The 17,269-nt window shown below is 36.4% G+C and overlaps 2 protein-coding genes across 2 annotated transcripts; both read right to left on the bottom strand.

The window, feature by feature from the left end:
* Positions 1-1,152: 1,152 nt before the first annotated feature.
* On the bottom strand, positions 1,153-7,466 carry GCK72_000380 (uncharacterized protein; the record flags this gene model as incomplete). The annotated part of the gene is made up of 9 exons (XM_053722457.1): positions 1,153-1,293; positions 1,988-2,086; positions 2,135-2,272; positions 2,923-3,153; positions 3,652-3,856; positions 4,967-5,162; positions 5,458-5,899; positions 6,621-6,809; positions 7,449-7,466. The coding sequence occupies 9 exons, from the start codon at positions 7,464-7,466 to the stop codon at positions 1,153-1,155; spliced, it is 1,659 nt and encodes a 552-aa protein (XP_053591102.1).
* A 353-nt stretch (positions 7,467-7,819) lies between these two features.
* On the bottom strand, positions 7,820-17,222 carry GCK72_000381 (uncharacterized protein; the record flags this gene model as incomplete). Its single annotated transcript, XM_053722458.1, has 11 exons — positions 7,820-7,966; positions 8,668-8,772; positions 9,009-9,146; positions 10,022-10,252; positions 11,193-11,391; positions 11,659-11,864; positions 12,473-12,889; positions 13,546-13,671; positions 15,228-16,136; positions 16,976-17,082; positions 17,126-17,222. 11 exons carry the CDS (start codon positions 17,220-17,222, stop codon positions 7,820-7,822), a joined length of 2,682 nt encoding a protein of 893 aa, XP_053591103.1.
* Between the last annotated feature and the right edge of the window lie 47 nt (positions 17,223-17,269).

Genomic DNA, 17,269 nt, shown 5'->3' on the forward strand with positions numbered 1-17,269 from the left:
CCAACCTTTTTTCCGTTTATTCTTGAGTCATTGAGAAGAAGAAACACAGCTGTTCCCTCCCCAGTCACTTTTTAAACTTTTCCAGTGATCTTTAAGTCAGAAATTATTATCACGGCACGCTTCTTACAACCGCGCTCTACCGAAACCGCGAGACAATAGTAAATTGAGAGACTCGAGAAAAAGAGACATTTTTCAAGCGGATTTCGGTGGAGCGCAGTTGTACTAACTGTGCCCCGAGCTAAAAAACGCATTCAAATGTTTTTATAAGCTCTTCACAGCTCTTACAACTGCGCTCCACCGAAATCCCTTTGAAAAATGTCTCTCTTTCTCTGAGTCTCTCAATTTCGCACACTATTTTCTCGCGGTTTCTGTAGAGCGCGATTGTAAGAAAATAAAAATATAATAATTCTGAAAATTGTGATGTTTTTTCGCATTTTTGTTTAAATTACTTCGATTTTTTCAGTTTTTCGGGAAAACAGTTGAAGTGGGACTAGTTTTTCAAAAAGTCAGCTTTCTAGGTCGCTAATTTTTTTTGTTGAATTTTTCACTTTTTTCGTAATTTTTAAAACCTTTTTCAAAACTTTCGAAATTTCTTTTTTTTTTGCATCACACTTGGAAAACTCCAGGTCGGCGCGGATTTGAATTTTTGAACTTTTTTGCAAAAATTTATTTTCTGAAAAAACTTCAAAAATTCAAATCCGGGCAGTAATTTTTTCGATTTTTCTTCAAACATCCCCGAAGAAATTCCCAAATCACGAATTTTCAGTCCGAAAAATGCTAAAAAGTCGTCATGGCCGAACTTTTTCCTGATGGGTTTCTAAGCCAGAAATCAACAACTTTTCGCTTTGGATCGCTGGCCTAGAAACCCGAATCCTCAAAAAGTTCGGCCATGACCACTTTTGGGAATTTTTCGGACTGAAAATTCGCAATTTGGGAATTTCTTCGGGGATTTTGAAAAGAAAACGAAGCAATTTACGATTTCCTGGTAAATCTGTAAATTTCCGGAAACTCTGAAAATTTTTTCGTTTTTTCTGGGAAAACAAATCTTTAAGAAAATGTTATAACAGAAAATTCAAAGTAACAAAAAAAAACAGCAATGGGAACGGAATCAGTAAAAATGTGTGTTGACAAAATGAATGAAATGGTACAAAATTAGACACGATACGCATTAGTTTTCTCGGCAAGTTGACTTCGGATCCACATCTTGTCTTCAGTCCAAAAAGTGTTCTGCACAATGAGAAGAACACGGAATTCGATGATGGTTGGAGAGGGGAACGTGGGGGCGACGATTAGCTGGAAAACACACATTTTTCGGGATTTTGAGTATTCATCACATCTGGAAAATTTTTCAGAGATACCGTATTCTTTCCATACTTGCAAACCGGGCCGGCGCGTAACTCGCTTCAAACTCAATATTATAAGTTGAAATATATACCAAAATGTACATCACAGCGAGTTCTACGTCTGTGACCCACTACGAGCCGGATGCTTATGCGGTTATGTGCCGCGGGCCGGGCTAGAATGGATTTTTTGGCCATTTTCGCGTTTTTTGGCACTTTTTCCCGACCCGCGCCACATTAACGAATAGCCATCCGGCGCGTAGTAGGTCACGGACATAGAACTCGTTGAGAGAGGGTGTTAAGGTATCACTGATTGTCCTACAAAGTAAATTATGTATAAATCATACAGATCAAAAGTAGAGCTCCATTTTTGTAGTTGACAACTTTTATGTACGGACAGTCCTTAGGGAGTTATGGTCATTTTAAGACGACAGCTCAAAAATAGTCGATTTGAGGGAGAAATTACTTTGTCGATATGTAACTTGCTAAGGAATGTTCGTACAAAAAAGTTGTCGACTACAAAAATGGAGCTCTACCTCTGTTCTGTACGGAACTGTATCTATTAAAGCACCGCCGAAGGCGCGACAGCCAAATTCGGCATTACCGTAATTCCCCTTTACAGTAAGGAAGAATGAACTGAGTCATACCTCATAGGGCAGAGCTTCATTTACATTTCCGATTCGATCTTTTTTTATGAAAATTTCCGATTTGAGGACATCCGAATAGAACACGATATCATCACGACGCTGAACAATTTCTAGTTAATTTTATAGCAAAAACCAAAAAAGTGTTACCGATTCCAAGAAGGTGGCGTCGACAATGAGAAATATTTCCACCGGAATTCGGAACCTTTTGTCTTTTGCATTCGTCAATGCGACGATTTTATCCACTACGTATCGTCCATTATACGAGTTCGCACTGAACGTAACAATCTGAAAATTATAGAGAAATGGAAACTTGTTCGTTCGAATTCGAAAAAAGACCAATTTTTTTGCATTTTTATTATAAAACAGGCCAAATTCTTGATGCATAACTAGATTTTGATTGAATTCGAAAGTATAGTCAAAAATCCGAGGAATTTTTTTTAATTCGGCAAAACTGACCAAAATTGAATTTTTCGCTTCAAAAACCCACTATTGCCACCCAATAATCTCATTTTACACTGAAAATATAAATTTTTAAGGTGAAACTGCTGAAAATCGCCGTTTTCCAATCAAAAACATGAAATTTCAGCTCTATAACATAATTTTTGTGCTGAAAATCTCTTTTTTTCCGAGAAAATCTCATAGAAATCAAGAAAAAATGAAACTTTTCAAATTTCCAGATTCAGGTTTAAAATCACATTTTCCATCCAAAAAAAAAGTGTTTTCGTCTGAAAAACTTTCAATTTTGCCAAAAATACCTTTTTTACTGTAATTTTGAGAGTCGAAAACCTCATTTTTGTGCTGAAAATGAAGTTTCTATTTGGAAATCATGAGACTTTCATATAAAAACATAAAATTCTCATTTTTAACAAAAAACCCCTCGTTTTTAGTCCATTTTTAACCTAAAAATCACATTTTCCTCACAAATCTGTTCTCACATCCAACTGTTTATCCCATCCAGGTTGTTTCTTCATTGCTATCATTGCGGATCTCTTATTAATCGACATCATTCCCAACGAATCATTCCAACAAATCCATCGTTCCTCATTCATCGAATCCTCTTTCGAACCGATCGGATAGGCGAGTATTGCGTATCCATGAAGGACTGTCTCGTGTTGCGAACGGAATTTCGCTGAGATTAGGCAACTCGGGTGCGTTTCGTACCAGAACTGAAAACACCCAAATAGAATATTGTTGAATACGAATCGGCTAGAAACTCGCAAAAACCAGTGGCCGAGTTTTTGTGAAAGTTCGGCCCCCAGCTGAATTTTGTTTCAAAAATGAATCTTCACTCAAATAATCTTTCGAATTGACGCCTTAAAGGAGGACTGCAATTTGATCGATTTTGGTTCAAAAATATGAATTTTTGGCTCAAAAACAGAGAGAAATCTGTATTTGCAAGCTTTTCTTCCACTGAAAACTTCTAAATATCGGCAAAATTCGATGTTTTCATCGTAAATTTGAATATTGTCGTCAACTATGGTACATTGTACGCAAACACCACATCTCTGCGTACAATGCATCAAATCTGACGACAATATCTCATTTTGACCGATTTTTGATCGAAAAAAGTGGTTTTTGGCTCAAAATTTACAAAAAAAATCTTGTTCCGATTTTTCACATTTCATGTCAAAATTTATCCGTTTTTTCACTTTTTCTACACGAACTCCTCCAAAAACTCCTTGTCTAACGACTACAAAATAGACATAATCCGTCGACATTTGATTCGGCTCTCTCGTATCGGGAATTCGGACATTTCGTAGACGTGAGGAGAACAATTTCAGATCTTTTGTCTGATAATCCTTCTGAATCATTCCTTCCACAAGAAACGGATAGAAACCTCTGAATCTCACACGCGGACTGCTTTCGAATCTGAAATTTTAGTGTCTCGTGTCGATTTACAAGCATAAATCGACCCAAGGCTATCAAAATGTCGATTTACTGGCGTAAATCGAACCTAATCCATTAAAATGTCGATTTACGGGAGTAAATCGACACCAGTTTATCAAATGTCGATTTACGGGCGTAACTCGACCCCATTTCAATGAAATATAGATTTACGGTAGTAAATCAACTCCAGTTTATCAAAATGTGGATTTACGGGCGTAAATCTACCCAAGGCTATCAAAATGTAGATTTACGGGCGTAAATCGAACCCAATTCATTAAAATGTCGATTTACTGGCGTAAATCGACCCAAGGCTATCAAAATGCCGATTTACGGGCGTAAATCGACACCCAGTCAATCGAAAAGTCGATTTACGGGCGTAAATCAACCCCAGTTTATCAAATGTCGATTTACGGGCGTAAATCGAACCCAATTCATTAAAATGTCGATTTACTGGCGTAAATCGACCCAAGGCTATCAAAATGCCGATTTACGGGCGTAAATCGACACCCAGTCAATCGAAAAGTCGATTTACGGGCGTAAATCAACCCCAGTTTATCAAATGTCGATTTACGGGCGTAAATCGACCCCATTTCAATGAAATATAGATTTACGGTAGTAAATCAACTCCAGTTTATCAAAATGTGGATTTACGGGCGTAAATCTACCCAAGGCTATCAAAATGTAGATTTACGGGCGTAAATCAACCCCAGTTTATCAAATGTCGATTTACGGGCGTAAATCGAACCCAATTCATTAAAATGTCGATTTACTGGCGTAAATCGACCCAAGGCTATCAAAATGCCGATTTACGGGCGTAAATCGACACCCAGTCAATCGAAAAGTCGATTTACGGGCGTAAATCAACCCCAGTTTATCAAATGTCGATTTACGGGCGTAAATCGACCCCATTTCAATGAAATATAGATTTACGGTAGTAAATCAACTCCAGTTTATCAAAATGTGGATTTACGGGCGTAAATCTACCCAAGGCTATCGAAAAGTCGATTTACGGGCGTAAATCAACCCCAGTTTATCAAATGTCGATTTACGGGCGTAAATCGACCCCAGTCTCCATCAAAAACCATCGCTTACAATGAATTACAGACGTGTTTCAACTCGTCTTCTGACATATTCTCCATCATTTCACAAGTAATTTCATTCATATCTATCAATTCCGTATCGTATTCCACTGTATGGATGGACAGTGCGCTTTTCCGTCTTATTGGTCTACGAATCGATCCTTTTCTCAAAATAGATGGCCGGGATGACCATGAAGATGTGGATTGTTCTGAAATATGATGGGAAAATTTTGGGCTGAAAGTCCAAAATTTTTCACACTATTTGCATGCTGTAAATCCTCCCATTTTAGCTGAAAATATTCAGTTTAGCTGAAGCTGAAAAGGACGATTTTCAGTCCAAAAAGCGATGATTTTTGCTCAAAAACGACGATTTTCAGCTAAAAAACAACAATTTTCAGTCCAAAAAACAATGATTTATAGCTCAAAAACGATGATTTTCAGCCATTTAGGCCTAAATTCCCCGTTTTCAGCGTCCATTTCTTCATAAAACAGCTTCTACAGTACCTTCCCTCTTTTCCCTTTCCTTCTCCTCCTTCACCACCGCCAACTCCTCTTTCAGCCGTTTGATTCTCTCATCAAAACTCAATACTCTTGATTTCACTCTCTCTTCCTCCATCAATTTTCGTGTCAATTCTTGAAACATTGGCGAGTAATTAGTGAGCAAAGGGGGTATCCCAAAATCATTCGGGTCTCCAGAAGAGGCGAGAATCGATTCATTTGGATCCAACTCCATGTATTTCTCTGCATTTTCACTCGATGACTCGTTTTTTGGTCTCAGAAGACGTGGTTTCTCTTCCAGATATTCTATTGTGAAACTCGCTTCATTCTCCTCGTCATTCCAATCACCACTAACTGATGGAACATAAGAGAACGAGTCATTGATTTCTCCTTTAGCTTCAAATGGGGTACTGTAGTCTGAAGGGGGCGGAGCTTGCAGGAGGAGGTGCTGAAATTTCCGATTTTTCGAAAATCCATTTTTGATTTTTCGAAATTGAACTGAAATTTAACCGACTCTAATGCAAAAATATGAGTTTTTGGCTTAAAAACAGAAAGAAATCTGTATTTTCGAGCTTTTTTCTACTGAAAACTTCAAAAAATCGGTCAAATTCGATGTTTTTATCGTAAATTTGAATATTGTCGTCAACTATGGTACATTGTACGCAAACATCACGTCTCTGCGTACAATGCATCAAATCTGACAACAATATCTCATTTTGACCGATTTTTGATCGAAAAAAGTGGTTTTTGGGTCAAAATTTCCAGAAAAATCGATTTTCCAGTTTCTTCATTTTTATTTCTTTTTCATTAAATTTTATTTTTATGCAATTAAAATGAAGAAATAGGAAAATCGGTTTTTTTCTGTAAATTTTGAGCCAAAAACCACTTTTCTCGATCAAAAATCGGTCAAAAAGAGATATTGTCGTCAGATTTCATGCATTGTACGCAGAGATGTGGTGTTTGCGTACAATGTACCATAGTTGACGACAATTTTCAAAATTACGATGAAAACATCGAATTTGACCGATTTTTTGAGGTTTTTAGTAGAAAAAAGCTCGAAAATACAGATTTCTCTCTGTTTTTAAGCCAAAAGCCCATATTTTTGAACCAAAATCGATAAAATTTCAGTTCTATTTGAGTAAATTTTCATTTTTGGGGCAATTACTCACTTCCAAATTAGGTCTTCTCACTTTTCCATTTATACTCAATTCATTTCGTCTTGAATTCTCATAAAAATCGGATGAATTCTCTTGAAATTCGGATATTTTTTTCGAAGGTCCCGGTCCTTCGTCTCGACTATTTGTCAGTCGAAATCCGTCAATCAAATTGTATTTTCCAACTTTCGAATCGGTGGGAAACTGCGGAAAATTGATATTTTTGTATCAGAATGGGGTCTGCAAGTGCGCTCCATCGCACAAGCCGTCGTGTACTCCTCGTGGACAAGTTTTAGAGGGGTTTTGATAAATTTTTGATCTAAAAATCCGTTTTTTTTTCGTTTTTTGAATAAGGAGTATTCCACGAGGAGTACACGACCATGATATCCGTGTAGTCCTCGTGGACAAGTCTAATTAGCTTTTTTCGATTTTTCCACTTTTTTCCTCGAAAATCGATCAAACTTCATGAAAAATTAATGAAAAATCTCACAAAATTTATCTAAATTTGTGAAAAATCGATCAAAATTCATGAAAAATCAATAAAAATTCATGAAAAATCGATGAAATTTACGAAAAATCGATAAAAATTAATGAAAAATCGATGAAATTTACGAAAAATCGATCAAAATTCATGAAAAATCGATCAAAATTCATGAAAAATCGATGAAATTTACGAAAAATCGATCAAAATTCATAAAAAATCGATGAAATTTACGAAAAATCGATCAAAATTCTTTAAAAAATTAATCAAAATAAATGAAAAACGTTTGAAAAATATCATTCACTTGTCCACGAGGAGTACACGTCCTCCTTCTCCATAGAGCGCATTTGATACAAACTTACCGTAGTTGGGTGCATCATTATTGGTTAATTAAGTGGGTTTCCCATTAATTGCTGGAATTGGGGGATGGAAAAAACAGGTGGAAATGTAAAAATGTAGGGAAAAAAATAGAAAAATCATGAATTTCAACAAAAAATCCGACAAATTTTTGATGAAATTTTTAAAACAACAGTTCATTAAAACATTTACAATAACATCGTGTGTTAAGAATAACTCGGATGGGTATATATATATATATATATATATATATATATATATATATATATATATATATATATATATATATATATATATATATATATATATATATAACCAATAGTGGGAAAAAAGAATAAATATCTAGAATTCGTGCATTAAAAAAAGGAAGTGAGAATTAACGAATGTATGCTTTGGTTCTTTCAGCGAGAAGCTCTCGAATCCATTCTTTGTCTCGACTCCAGAACATATCCGGCATATGGATGATGAGGAGGGCACGAAATTCGAGAGCCGTGGAGCGGGGGAAGTAGGGGACGACAACTATCTGGAAGGGCGATTGATTACTTATTCACATACTTGTCAAAAATCGGGCCGGGCCGAATTTTGTCTCGGCCCGGCCCGGCCCGGATTCTAAAGTGGGCACCTATTTTTGAACAAAAATTTTCGAAAAAATAGAGTAAAAATGCTTAAATTATCATACACATTTACAGTTTTATCCTATTTTAAAGTTTTAGTCGAAAACTATACTTTTTCCCAAAAATTAAAAAAAAACATCTAAATTTCAAAAATTTTTCAAAACGGGCCGAGATTTTTTTTCGATTTCGGCCCGCCCCGTGACAAGTCTGCTTATTTACAGTCCCTATCAGGGCTGTGCGAAAAAATTTTCGGACAAAAAGTTTTTCGGTTTTTTTCTATGGTTTTCGAAAAATATTGGGGCGAAAAATTTTCGAATTTCCTTTGAAATTTTCAAAAGTTAAGTAACAAAAATAGTAATTTTTCGATATTTTCTTAAATTTTGTACTCAAAAACAGGTTTCTATCAATCTTTCTTTGAAATACATACAGTTTTCATACAACTTCAAGTTTTGCCTCCGAAAAACACAATTTTCAAACAGTTTTTTGGAAACTTTAATTTTCGGTTTGTTCGGTCAAAATTTTTCGAAAAAAAAAGTTTTTTCGCACAGCTCTGGTCCCTATGCTGTTCCTATTCTTAAAAATAATTTTTCTCGTTGATCACAAAACTTACATCGAGTGGATTATGGCCATAGATATCGACTTCTCCAACAAGTATCTTCTTGATGACAATTTCAGCTTTGATAGACGACGAATAGAATACAATATCGTCTTCGTGCTATAATAAATTCCATTTGATTTTGAATTTCTCTATTAACACGGCACGTTTCTTACAACCGCGCTCTACCGAAACCTTGAATGCGAAATTGAGAGACTCAGAGAAAAAGAGACATTTTTCAAGGGAATTTCGGTGGAGCGCAGTTGTAACAACTGTGCCCCGAGCTAATACTTTTTGCAACTGCGCTCTACCGAAACAGCGTTTCGGTGGAGCGACGTTTCATATGATCTACTCACAGTTCTGCGATAGACACCATCTCTGATAAGGAACACCTCCTCTGGAAACTGTTTCTGTTTCTCGCCAGTATTCGTGAGTCCGACCACTTTAGTGACCACAAATCGTTTATTTTCAAAGTTCGCATGGATTGAGATGATCTGGAAGTGGATTTTCGTTGGAAATGTTTTCGCAGGGAGTCTTTTTTTTTTAATTTCAGATTCCGATACTTCAGAAAATTCCAAGAAACTTTTATTATTGATCCATATGCTAAAAATCGCGTTCTCCTAACTCAAAATGATCTTTCGTGGAAGAGTTTTTCCGCGCCGCCGTGTAGTCCTCTCGGACAAAATTTTTGGCTCAATTCCTCGTTTATTTCCTTTTTCCAACAATTTTTCGTGTTTTTTCGATATAAATGTTGGAAAAAAGTGAGAAAACGAGGAATTTAGCCAAAAAATCTTGTCCGAGAGGACTACACGGCGGCGCGGAAAAACTCTTCCACCAAAGCTCATTTTGAGTCAGTTAGAACGGGAATTGGAGCGATTTTCAGCATATCCGTCAATAACAGAAGTTTCTTAGAATTGTCTGAAGTATTGGAATCTGCAATAATGAAAAATATGACTTCAATCCTATTGCAAAATCTTGATTTTGTGCTTCTGATATCATAGAACGCGCTAAAGGCACGCCAGCTGTTTAAAACGCGTCGAAGGTGCGCCAGAGACTCGCATTGAATTCTAAAATGACTATATAGATAATAGAAACGCGTCAAAGGCACGCCAGATGCTGATCTTTAGATTTTAAGATTACTGTAGCTCTGGAAAACATAAATTTTCTCTGCTAAACGTTATCTGGTCGTCTTTTTACAAAAATTAGATCATTCGCGGCTGAGTTCTTGCAAAAACTCGGCCACCGGGCGGGTTTTGAACTAAAACTGCCAAAAATGGCACAAAAAAGCTTTGTTATGCTGATTTCCTTATGGCCGAATTTTAGCTAAAACTCGGCCACCAAAGTGAGTTTCAGCTGAATCAAAACTCACATCCAACTGCTTATCCCAAACGGGTTGTTTCTTCAATGGAGTACGTGCGGCTCCACTAATAATTGACATCAGACCCAATGAGTCATTCCAACAAATCCAACGATTTTCTTTCAAAGAATCCTCTCTCGATCCGATTGGATGAGCAAGAATTGCGTATCCACGGAGGACGATACGTTCGACCGTCGGAAACTTGGCAGAGATCAGACACTTCGGATGAGTGTCGTAGTAGAACTGGAATGAGCGATTTTAGGTTTATCTATGCCACAAAAAACCGAAAATTGACTGAAATTAGTAGAAAATAAACGAAATTTGACTGAAAATGAGCCGAAATCAGTCCAAAATGAGCTGAAATTGACTGAAAATTATCAATGCGGATAGTAATTGGCAGAAAAATACCAAAAATTGACTGAAAACGAGTCGAAAATAGGGGAAGTTTGACTGAAAATGAGCCAAAACCGGTCTAAAATTCAGACTAATTTTGGCACATTTTCAATAAAATTTCTCCTATTTTCGACTAATTTTCAGTCAAATTTCACCTATTTTCGACTAATTTCAGTCAATTTCTCAGTCATGTTTTGTCTTTTTTTTTTGTCAATCTCTATCAGTTTCAGAAGACTTTTGATATGTATTGATAATTTTCAGTCAAATTCAGCTCATTTTAGACTGATTTTGGCTCACTTTCAGTCAAATTTCAGTCGATTTTCGACTAATTTCCAGTCAATTTCTGGTATTTTTCTATCAATTACTATCGCTTTCAGAATACTTTTGATATGTATTGATCAGTCAATTTCAGCTCATTTCAGGTCAATTTTTCCTCATTTCATTCAATTTTCGGTCTTTGTTTGCCAATTTATATCGATTTCAGTCGTTTTTGCTCAATTCTCGTCTTTTCCTATAAATTATTGAAGGTTTCAGAGAAATTTACTGTTAATTTTCAGTCAATTTCATAAATACGTAGTTTCCGCTGAAAATCGTGAAGCTCCGCTCATTTTAACCTTTTACACAAAAATTAAGTGATTTTTTTGGTTCAAAACGACCGAAAAATCGAATTTTTGAGACGAAAAACACGAACAAAGCAGAAATTAAGAGATTTTTTAGTTCAAAAATACACAGAAATCAATTTTTCAAGCAAAAACATCTTTAAAAAACTATTTTTCAGTGTAAAACGTACTCCTCTATAATCTCCAGCCTTGATAACCACAAAATACACATAATCCTCTGATTTCTTGATTCTCGTATCTTGAATCAAAATCTTTCCGAGACGAGATGAGAACACTTTCAGCATATTCGTCTGTGAGTCCTTCTGTATCATTCCTTCCGCCAAAAACGGATAGGATTCCTTGAATTTCAGATGTGGACCACTTTCATAGCTGAAATTCGTAGATTTCTCTCTAGATTTTCAGTCTAAAATTCAGATTTCTCTCTAGATTTTCCAGATTTTCAGTCTAAAAATCTCAATATTTCTCTAGATATTCCGATTTTCAGTCTAAAATTCTCAATATTTCTCTAGATTTTCCAGATTTTCAGTCTAAAAATCTCAATATTTTTCTCTAGATTTCTTAAATTTTCAGTTTAAAATTCATATTTCTCTCTAGATTTTTCAGTTTTTCAGTCTAAAATTCTCCTTAATTTCTTACAAAAAATTGACAATCTCCTTCAACTGCTCCTCATGCATCTTCTCCAACGCCTCAGTCGTCCATGAATCCGGATTGAAATTATTCGGATCGATTTGAGAATTGTAGGTCTCTGTTGTGGTTGCGACGAGTTGTGATCTACGGGAGATTTGATTGGAAGACGTTGGTTGGTTGGGTTCATCGAATGAGAAGTCGTCGTGATGCGGATTCTGGAGATTTTCGTTTATTTATGGGATTTTATCTTGATTTTTGGGGGTCAAAACTGCATTTTCAAACTAAAATTGAGATTTGGGGGTCAAAATATCAGATTTTTGAACAAACAATCTAGAAAGTTTCGCTAAAAAAGCTGATTTTCAAACTGAAAAATATTACTTTTCCACTAAAAATAGTGTTTTTTTCCACATAAAATGGCAATTTCAGCTCAAAAAATAGCGATTTTAGCTCAAAAAATAGCATTTTCAGCTCGAAAAATGGCGATTTTAGCTCGAAAAATAGCGATTTTAGCTCGAAAAATAGCAATTTCAGCTCGAAAAATAGCGATTTTAGCTCAAAAATGGCAATTTCAGCTCGAAAAAGAGTATTTTAAACTTCAAAAATAGCGATTTTAGCTCGAAAAATAGCATTTTCAGCTCGAAAAATAGCATTTTTAGCAAGAAAAATAGCGATTTTAGCTCGAAAAAGAGTATTTTAAGCTCGAAAAAGAGTATTTTAAGCTCGAAAAATATAATTTTCACCTAGAAATCAATAGCGAAAATCACTTTTCTTGATTCCGAAATCTCGAATATTCGCTATTTTCAGCCCAAAATTACTTATTTACCTGTCGATACCGTTCAAAGCCCATATGTGGCGCCGGCGCATTGGACACAATCGTCTGATTCAAAATTCCATTGGCTACTCTTCCCTTACTGGGCGGCGGTAAGATGGGCGGTCTTCTCGATGACATTGCAGTCGACGGTCTCTCCCAATTCTCCGTCGATTCTCTTCTCTCAAAATCCGTCTGAAATCTCGAATTCATTCGTCCTCTCTGCTCGTCTTGAATCTCTTGTTGAGTCCGGAAATCTCTACATAATTCTGGAAACATTCTGTCTGGAATCACGTCAGTGCTCGAATCGCTGAGAAATATCGCCTCGTTTGGATTCATTCGGTGTTCTGAATCCACAAGAGTCTCATCGACCCAAGTGGACTGTTCCAATTGGTGAACAGGCGGTTCTGGCTCGAATAATGGAGTAATTGGCTGAAAATTGGCAATTTTTCCACTGAAATTGATGATTTCAAGCGTTTTTATAGGGGGAAATGACTGAAATTTATGAATTTTAGAGTTTTTATAGTGGAAAATGACTGACATTTATGAATTTCAGAGTTTTCATAGGGGGGAATGACTGACATTTATGATTTTCAGCGTTTTTATAGTAGAAAATGACTGAAATTTATGAATTTTAGAGTTTTATAGTGGAAAATGACTGAAATTTATGAATTTTAGAGTTTTTATAGTGGAAAATGACTGACATTTATGAATTTCAGAGTTTTCATAGGGGGGAATGACTGACATTTATGATTTTCAGCGTTTTTATAGTAGAAAATGACTGAAATTTATGAATTTTAGAGTTTTTATAGTGGAAAATGACTGACATTTATGATTTTCAGCGTTTTTATAGTAGAAAATGACTGAAATTTATGAATTTTAGAGTTTTTATAGTGGAAAATGACTGACATTTATGATTTTCAGCGTTTTTATAGTAGAAAATGACTGAAATTTATGAATTTTAGAGTTTTTATAGTGGAAAATGACTGACATTTATGATTTTCAGCGTTTTTATAGTAGAAAATGACTGAAATTTATGAATTTTAGAGTTTTTATAGTGGAAAATGACTGAAAATTGCAATTTTTACCCTATTTCTTCCACGATTTCCATGATAAATCGATGTGTCACTTTCGATAAGTGGGAAATCTACTGGTGGTGGTTGACGGGTTTGGAATTGCGGTGATTCAGTTCTTCGAGGCGGTGGTGGACGGTGCTGGAATAGAACAATTGGAAAATAAGTTAGAAATTCGATTTTTATTATTATTTTTGGACTTTGAAACTCAAAATCTGTGACATTCATCGAAAATTTCGCCAGTAAAGTGGAAATTCTTGAAATTTCTCCTACATTTTTCCAAAGTTAAGTAACAAAAATAGTGATTTATCGTTTTTTTCCGGAAATTTTAAAAAAAATTGTAACCCCAAAAACAGGTTTCTGACAAGGGAATTGACTTTCCGTACCCGTTCAGAATTTTCTATAAACTTGCACACTGACAGTTTCGAGTCTGCTCTGAACAATGATGATAGTCAAAAAGTGCAAAACTCCCGAAAAAGTGGATTTTTTTGCTCCGAAAGTTTGCTCATTTTTCATCATAGAAAACGCGAGTGCCACTTTGGGAGGACTATCGGGTTTGTGAAGGCAACTAGCTGCCCTCTCGATCAGCGGTTGAATGGCCACGTGGCAGTGAGGGGACTGTTAGGAGGAAGGTCTGGGGATCGACCCCATCCCCTTTTTCTTTTTTTTTTTGCTTTTTGAAAACCGACTGTGGAAAGTTAATTACAGCTTTTTCGCCCTATTCTATGAAGTTTTTATTCCGTTTTGAACTATTTTCTACATTATCTGAACATTTGGAACAAAAATTTTTTTGAGAAAATTTTGTGTTCTCATGATCATTCGTTCATGGTGGACACTCCTCTTTGCCAATTCTTTAATGAATCATGATTTTTAAGTAGTTATGCCGGATTCTTGCTGTACAGGGCCTTATTCATTCTAAATAAATATCTGGTTCGAGAGTAGATGAGAAAATTTGGTTGACAAGCTTTCAAAAATGAGCGGGTATCCCATGAGGAGATGAACGAATGATCATGAGAACACAAAATTTCCTCAAAAAAATTTTTGTTCCAAATGTTCAGATAATGTAGAAAATAGTTCAAAACGGAATAAAAACTTCATAGAATAGGTCGAAAAAGCTGTAATTAACTTTCCACAGTCGGTTTTCAAAAAGCAAAAAAAAAAGAAAAAGGGGATGGGGTCGATCCCCAGACCTTCCTCCTAACAGTCCCCTCACTGCCACGTGGCCATTCAACCGCTGATCGAGAGGGCAGCTAGTTGCCTTCACAAACCCGATAGTCCTCCCAAAGTGGCACTCGCGTTTTCTATGATGAAAAATGAGCAAACTTTTGGAGCAAAAAAATCCACTTTTTCGGGAGTTTTGCACTTTTTGACTATCATCATTGTTCAGAGCAGACTCGAAACTGTCAGTGTGCAAGTTTATAGAAAATTCTGAACGGGTACGGAAAGTCAATTCCCTTGTGAGGGTCTGTCCTTGAAAAACTTAAAATTTTCATACAAATTCAAAGCTCACTTTTTCAGACAGTTTTCTTGACATTTTTGTTTTCGAATTTTTCGGTTTTGTGTGGTTTTGTGGAAAAAAAACTTTTTTCGGAAATGTTTTTTTTCGCACAGCCCTCAAAAATGTTGTTTTTGTCAATTTTCAGTCACAAAAATAAGATTTTTGGCCTAAAATAACAGAAATTCGATAAATTTTGAACCTGTAACGGAATCCTATCAGCATTCGAACGCGTCGGACGTGGTTGAGCCTGTGGACCTGTAACTGGAGGTGGTGGAATCGATCTCTGACGCGGTGGTGGTGGATTTGCAGCCGTAGGAATGAGTGGAACATGTACGAATTCAAAGTGGACTTCTTCTCTCAACTTTAATGGCGTCTCCTCTGGTTTATTCGGTCTCATCAGTGGCATTTGTTGAGGAGCAGGAGCCGGTGGGGTTACTGTAGGAGCAGCTGGGGTAACTGTATGACCAGGACCAAATACTGTAGGTGGAAATAATGTAGGAACGGCTACAGTAGGGGGCGGAGCCACCGTAGGAACAGTAATTGCAGCTGGGGTTACTGTAGGAGGAGCCGGTGGGGTTACTGTAGGAGCAGGACCAAATACTTTATGTGGAGATAATGTAGGACCGGCTACTGTAGGATGAGACATCCTAGGATCAGTAAATGCAGCTGGGGTTACTGTAGGGGGCGGAGCCACCGTATGAGCAGTAAATGCAGCAGGGGTTACTGTAGGACCAGGAGCAAATACTGTAGGTGGAAATAATGTAGGAGCGGTTACTGTAGGGGGCGGAGCCACCGTAGGAACAGTAAATGCAGCTGGAGTTACAGTAGGAGCCGGTCGGGTTACTGTAGAAGCAGCTCGGGTTACTGTAGACGCAGTAACTATAGGAGCGGATACTGTAGGAGGAGGAGCCACCGTAGGAACAGCTTGGTATACTGTAGGTGGGGATACTGTAGGACGGATTGCTTTAGAAGGAGATACTTCTGGAGATATTTCTGGAGAAACGAATGGAGAAAAACGTGGCGGAGAAACGAAACGAGGCGGGAAGAGGCGAGGTTGAATATTGAATGGAAGTTGTGGTGGTGATGATGGTTGTCGAGCGATTTCAGGCTGAAAATTAGGGGATTTTAATAGAAAAATTAGAAAATTCTTTAAAAAATTTGAGTTTTCGTTCAAAAATCATGCACTTAAAGCTAAAATTTGAGGGGTTTTGGGGGATTTTTAATAGAAAAATAAGAAAATTTGACCAAAAAGTGAGTTTCGGTTCGAAAATTATAACTTTAAAGCTGAAAGTCGGGGGTTTCAAACATATTCAGTGGAAAAAATGAGATTTTTTGGCAATTTTTTCACATTTCAGGCTAAAAATTGGAGGTTTGGAGGATTTTTAATAGAAAAAAAGGAAAACTGAAGGATTTTTTGAGTTTCCCTTCAAAAATTATCATTTTAAAAGCTGAAATTCGAGGGTTTTCAAACATTTTTCAGTTGAAAAAGTAGGTTTTCTATTATAAATTCGGACTGTAAACGAGATTTTCAAGTTTTCGAGCAACTTCGGGCTGAAAATTGGGGGGGTTTCGAGAATTTTTAATAAAAAAAGAGAAATTTTGGACAAAAACTAAGTTTTCGTTCAAAAATTATGATTTTAAAGCCGAAACTCGACCTTTTCGAGCGATTTTTTCGAATTTTTAACTGTAAATTTGATGAAAACGCCGAAATGACAGATTTAAAGAAGGAAAATCATGTTTCCGAGTATAAAAAAAAGTTTAGCGCAATTTCTTAGCAAAAAAGGAGATTTTCACTCAAAAAATCCGGTTTTAACTCAGAAACGTTCATTTTTGAGCTGAAAATTAAGTTTTCTCGCTGAAAAACCGATCGTTTGAGCCTGAAACTACTCAAATTTCAGAGATTCCTACCTGAAAATTCAAAATTTACTCCAATTTTTCACCACTCACCGGAATATTTTGCATAATTCGTTGTCGCACTGAATCTGGCGGCTCACTCCGTATAATTGGCTCAATTTTTGTAATTTGAGGAATCGGAACTGGCTGAGTTGGCTTTTCTGAACATAAAAAATGAAAATTTTTAAATTTTTTCCAGTTCACCTTCATTATTTCCCATCAACTCGACTCTAATCGCCGCTAACTCTTTCCGCATGAATTTATCCATTTCTTGTCGATATTCATCATCGGAATCGACCATTTTGGGCAGTTTTTGCTTGGAAAAATTGAGAAAAAATGGGAAAAATT

This window comes from Caenorhabditis remanei, chromosome I, assembly GCF_010183535.1.
Source record: "Caenorhabditis remanei strain PX506 chromosome I, whole genome shotgun sequence".
Lineage (NCBI taxonomy): Eukaryota > Metazoa > Nematoda > Chromadorea > Rhabditida > Rhabditidae > Caenorhabditis > Caenorhabditis remanei.